The sequence below is a fragment of the Chelmon rostratus genome, chromosome 4 (assembly GCF_017976325.1).
Source record: "Chelmon rostratus isolate fCheRos1 chromosome 4, fCheRos1.pri, whole genome shotgun sequence".
Taxonomy (NCBI): Eukaryota; Metazoa; Chordata; class Actinopteri; order Chaetodontiformes; family Chaetodontidae; genus Chelmon; species Chelmon rostratus.
The window spans coordinates 726,319-732,080 of record NC_055661.1 but is presented as its reverse complement, the minus strand read 5'-3'; the positions used below and the strand labels follow the sequence as shown (position 1 = coordinate 732,080).

Here is a 5,762-nt window from a genome sequence, read left to right as displayed (position 1 = left end):
ATTGTGTGTACACTACTCATAGCTTCTGTATTAAAAACATTGTCATAAAATATAGGATTTGGCACTGAATTCTAGCAGATCTTGGATGGGTGCATGCTGCACACTCCCCTATGCTTACACAGGAAATTAATAAATAAGGCACAGGTCTAGTTGTTCTACTCACCATGCTGCCTCCTTTTGTCGTAGGTCCGTTTCAACTTCATAACATGAGAGCAAGAGGGGCATTTCATCCATTTTCGAAGTAGGCCTTCTTTCATTAACCATCTGGTGAACTTGTAGTTTTCTTCAGGGCAATGTCTGAAATGCATTCGACTCAAAAATTCTGAACATCTTCTCCACATAATTTCTTTTTTTTTTTTATCTCATACCATGACGATTTTTTTATTACTATATACCATCTATGGTTTCAACCTCGCAGTCCTGCTTCAAAAAAGGCGCAAAGTGACCCACTTTGTAGTGTAATGACTGACATAAGAATCTACCAATCCGCAGCCGGCTACTCCGATGCGTTGCTCTAATCCAATAATTGGCTATTACTTTGCTGTCATGTGACAAAATGCATAAAATTCTGTGTAAACATACATGTGAGCTTTTATATTTGTTTTAGCGGTGATTAACTAACTCCGCTTGAGACTTCCGGCATGGATTGTAAGCTTTTATTTTTCAAAGCAAAGGCAAAAATGTGGATCAATACAGGTGGAAGTCAAGTTGCAAATAGCCATAAGTTGCTGGGGGGGCAAGACCAAAATAAATGAAATATCCTTCACAGAAAGAGCAATTTATATCTATATCTTTTTAAACTCGTTGTAAAAAAAAAACTTTACATACTTCCAGCATATATTGTAAGCTTTTATTTTGAAGGCGATTATTTAACTTCCGCTTAAGACTTCATCCTTGTCGGCCATCTTACCTGCAGGAAGGTACTCATGGAGAAGGTGGCTATTTGACGTTTCATTCATAGCTTGGAGAGTGAAGACCGAAATTCGTCTAACAAAAATGGTAAGTTAAGCGCTAGCCTGTTAATTGAAAGTCTCCCTGAGTTTTGGAAGGACATCATAACACCCGTCACCCGGCCGTTTACATAGTTAAAGAGTATTAAACCCTCCCGTTTATATGCAGTGTCGAGGCTAATTAGCTAATGTAATGTTAAGCTAGCTGAGTGCAGGTGCGTAATCCTTTGACGTAGTCCAGAGATGGGAACTCGAGTCACTGTGACTTGGCCTCAAGTCGCTCTTTTGATGACTTTTGACTTGACTTGACTTGACAAAAAATAATGCCACAGCTATATTTCTCACTGGCACGGCAAAAGCTCAATCGGGGGATAGACTATAAAATATCAAATTATTTTCTAAAACTATTTGGAATGAGTGCAGACTTAGAATGGTGTTGTCATGATAGAACAGATTTTATCTTCTATTCTGCAATAACAAAATTGCAATAACAATGTGACAAACTTGACGTGCCCAAAGAAAAATGATTTGGGACTTACTTGAGACTTGCACATGGTCCCATGTCTGGTATGAACCACATTTTATAATGAAAAATACGTTATGCACTATGCAGTCATTGAACAAGAAGAGCTTTTGAATATTGTGTAGATTATTATTAAGTTACATTTTGCCAGTTATAGTGACATTAATTTATTTATATTACTATAGCCTAAGGCCAAGAAGAAACTGTCCCTAAAAGTCCCTAAAGATGACTTGATGACAGAGGAGACCAAAAATAATCTGGATGGTAAATCTTTCTCTGTTAACTTTCAAGGAACTGTAATACTTAAATAATTATCTTGTTCAAATGAGTTTAAACGTTTAAAGTCATCTAGTCATATGTAATATGTATACATTTTGTTGTACCTATGCCATTCTGTAGATCCTGAAGATAAAGGAGATAAAGGCTCTGCTCCAAGTTGCAGCAGCATAAGCAGCATAGGATCAGGTAATGATTTCTCATTTTCTAGCAGTGTATCTTTGTTGTCTAAGATGAGTTTCATTTCTTGCGTGATATTTCCGCCTGAGATTAAAGTTGTTGGCAGATTTTGTCAGTATACATGTATGTGCTTACAAATTAAATTAAGGCACACACCATATGGTCCACTACCTTTGTTGCATGCATGTCATTCTCTATCTGTCTCACTCTTTTAATACTGTCAAATCATAATCTTTTTTGTATCCTGCTCTCTTATTTCTAAGGATCAATTTCCAAAGTGGAGTTCCTAGAAGCCAGGATCCAATGGCAAGAAAAAATAATAAAGGATCTTGAGCAAGAGCGCAATTTCTTGCGTGAGCAAATCATGGGAAAGAAGAGATCATGTGAGTGATTTGGGGGCAACTTGTATCTGCAAAATATAATGTAATTGTAATGAACGGTGTGATATATTTCTGATAATCTGATCTTTGTCTCATCTATCCTCTATTTGATCAAAGCTCAACCTAAAGTATTTACTTTGGAGGACGACAACGAGGATGATGACGGCAACATGGATGAAGATGATGTCATTCCCCCATCTTCTCCAGACATCAGTGAGTCCCCGGACAGTGATGTTGTCATCCAAAGAAGGAAGAAACGTCGGACACAGCCACCTGCATTTGCAACTGTGTCTGTGCCTGGAAAAGCTCATGTAAGAGGTAAGAATGGCATAACTTGAACCACCTGTCCTGTTAGCACCAAGTGGTCATGAAAAATAAGTATTAATAAAAGCATTGGAAGAGCTGTTATAAATTTGTCCTGAAGTAATTATGAGGCAAAAATACAGATCTTCAGTTCTAGATTCTGAATATACTAGGAATCTGATGATAAATAAAAATTAAATGTCTAAAGTCAAAAATATGGCTTTCATCAGAATAAAGCTCCATTTTATTTTGCAGCATTCAAACTAATTATTATCCAACATCAAATGTATTGCTAGAAAGATTGTCTCTCAGAATTAAACATAATTCGGAACCATAAGACTAACCAACTATACAGATCTTACAGAGTATCATTTTTGTATTGGATTCTGAACCACATTGTGCGTGAAATCATATCAAGAAATGAGCAGATTCTTCAATTCCTAGAATATGCTTCATACTTTTATGAAAAGAGAAGTGACTAGTTTGAGCAATTTCAGTTGACCGTAAGCCGTGGTTTGTGCTCATTTCTCTTGTTCTTTGTTTTTGTTTTTTATATTTTTCAGTGAAAGGGCCAGCTGAGGTTATCAGCAGATATAAAAAAGTCTTGAAAAGCTTAAAAGTCCACACCATGACTGAAGCCTTCAGAATCAAAGGCGTGGACCGGGGAACCATCAAGATGACTGCTGCAATTGCAGAGCTCAGCATTGTGGATCCTGTAACCTTCAACACCCTGAAGTATGATCCTGCAACTGAGACCCTGCAGTCCTTTGCTAAGAGGTGTGCAACACACATAACCTCTGAGAAGAAGAGCATTATAAAGGACATGAAGGCCACAGGTCAACTCCTCCCCTTGTTGATGAAATATTAGGAGTTAAGTGAGCTTCTTTGTTCAGTTAAAATTCTGTTACATGGTTTTAGAAAAGTGAAATACAGTAATCCCTCGCAGGGGTTACGTTCCAAAAATAACCCGCGATATGTGAAATCCGCGAAGTAGATATATCTTCATTTTTACTATTATTTTACAATGCAATATTGTACTATAGAATGAAACAAAACGCCGAAACTTGTTTTCACGCCTAAAATGCGTTTAATAAATGCAAATATTAACGTTTTTTTTAACAAAAACTATGATACAAAACAGGAAATATTGTCACTCGCGTATTTCACAGTCCATCCAGCTGTGCCTCTTCGTCCTGACTCCGCTGCGCTGTAGCGTCTTTTTCTACTGAAGGCTGCGCAGGAGTCTTTGCCCGAGAGAAGAACATAGTTATGGGTAGTTGTCGGCACTCTTTCTTTTTCTGAGCAAGAAGATTTTTATAAACGGACATGTCACCTTCAAAGCGCTGTAAAAAAAAAAAACACTGTAAAAAAAATCCACGAAGCAGCGAAGCCGCGATAAGTGAAGCGCGATATAGCGAGGGATTACTGTATTTGTGCACAGGGGAATCAATCACCTGATGCCGTAATTATAGAGCAGGTTTAGGCTGCTGAAGTGCAATGTTTGTACAGTTCAGTACATTTGTTCTAACCTTTGACAAGTCACGTTGAGCTGTGCAGGTTTTATATTTTTTATATTTCAATTTTTTGTATTTTTGTACTTTATATTGTGCAGTGTTTTTCAACAATAGAGTACCTGTATTATCATACAGTATGACCTGCTTATACACTTGATACCATATTGCATGACATATTTACATACACTGATACAGTTGTCAGCGTTTGAAATTTCAGGAAGATTACCTGGTCGAGCATTTGTTGTCAGCCTTGGGAAAACCTGAACCAGTGGTTTAATAAATGAGGTATTTGTACTTGTGCTGTCTTTGTTATTCTACTACTGAATGAGAGGGAACCTATAGATAGATCCATTTTTCAAAGGTGTAACCCATCACTTGTTTATTGCAGTAGCTGTGTGCTATAACATATTAACTAATTGTGAAAAGGAGGCAACTTTAGTTTAGGGAACATGTGTTGGTTAATAAGTGTTCAACTATTAGTGAATTAGTAATGATCAAGATGTCACTTTAGTATGGGGAACATATTCAATGTAACAAAGACTTAATTTAGAGTTATTTGAACACTATTAATATTTGTAGTTTTGTGTTTTCTTATGTAAGAACAGACCATATTCATCAAGTGGTATTAAGGGAGAATAATTATTCTTGGGGTACTACCACCTTACTAAGTCCATACTAAGCAAAGCATATTAAGATCATAATTCATATACAACAACTTCCTTACTTAGTACTAATAAGCAATAATTCTGAGGTTATTGAGGGAAGACTCTTAGTTAATGGCTAACTGGTTGCAAAATAAGGGCACGCAGAACAAGGCATGAATAAGTACTTAATAATGACTAATTAACAGCCAATATGTTACTAATTTGCATGTTAATAAGCAACTAATTAATGGTGAGTAGGTGTATCTTAAAATAAAGTGTTACCATTATAGTAAGAACTTTGACTACAGACCAGTCGCCCTCACATCCCATGTGATGAAAGTCCTGGAGAGACTGGTCCTAGCCCAGCTGAGTCCACAGGTGAAGACATTCCTGGACCCCCTGCAGTTTGCCTATCAGCCCCATTTAGGAGTCGATGACGCTGTCATTTACCTGCTGCAACGAGCCCATATGCATATTGATGGTGGAGGAGGCACTGTAAGAATCACATTCTTTGATTTCTCCAGTGCCTTCAACACCATTCAACCTCTGCTATTGGGTGAGAAGCTGCGGGGGATGGGTGTTAACGACGCAGTGATCTCCTGGATTACTGACTACTTGACAGGCCGGCCACAGTTTGTCCATCTGGGCAGCGGGCTGTCTGATGGGGTGGTCAGTGATACAGGAACTCCGCAGGGGACTGTGCTTTCTCCCTTCCTCTTCACCTTATACACCACTGACTTTAAGTACAACTCTGAGTCATGTCACCTGCAGAAGTTCTCTGATGACTCAGCTGTTGTCGGGTGTATAAGAGGGAGAGGAGGGGGAGTACAGGACAGTGATAGACAACTTTGTTGAGTGGTCCGAACAAAACCACCTGAGGCTGAACAATCAGCAAGACAAGAGAGATGGTGATTGACTTCAGGAGGAAGAAGACGCCTTCACAGCCACTACTTATCAAAGGGGAGGTGGTGGAGGAGGTGGAGGACTACAAA

General features: G+C 38.3%; 1 protein-coding gene across 1 annotated transcript; it reads left to right on the top strand.

The window, feature by feature from the left end:
- The first annotated feature begins 641 nt into the window (after nucleotides 1-641).
- Nucleotides 642-3,480, top strand: LOC121605306 (coiled-coil domain-containing protein 106-like). Its single transcript, XM_041935178.1, has 5 exons — nucleotides 642-648; nucleotides 1,873-1,938; nucleotides 2,193-2,312; nucleotides 2,427-2,627; nucleotides 3,176-3,480. The coding sequence occupies exons 1-5, from the start codon at nucleotides 642-644 to the stop codon at nucleotides 3,478-3,480; spliced, it is 699 nt and encodes a 232-aa protein (XP_041791112.1).
- Nucleotides 3,481-5,762: the final 2,282 nt, after the last annotated feature.

Bases quoted from the DNA above. Each gene is read 5' to 3' on its own strand.
- LOC121605306 (XM_041935178.1), top strand. The intron at 1,939-2,192 runs GTAATGATTTCT...CTTATTTCTAAG, and splicing joins CATAAGCAGCATAGGATCAG to GATCAATTTCCAAAGTGGAG. The intron at 2,628-3,175 runs GTAAGAATGGCA...TATATTTTTCAG, and splicing joins TGGAAAAGCTCATGTAAGAG to TGAAAGGGCCAGCTGAGGTT.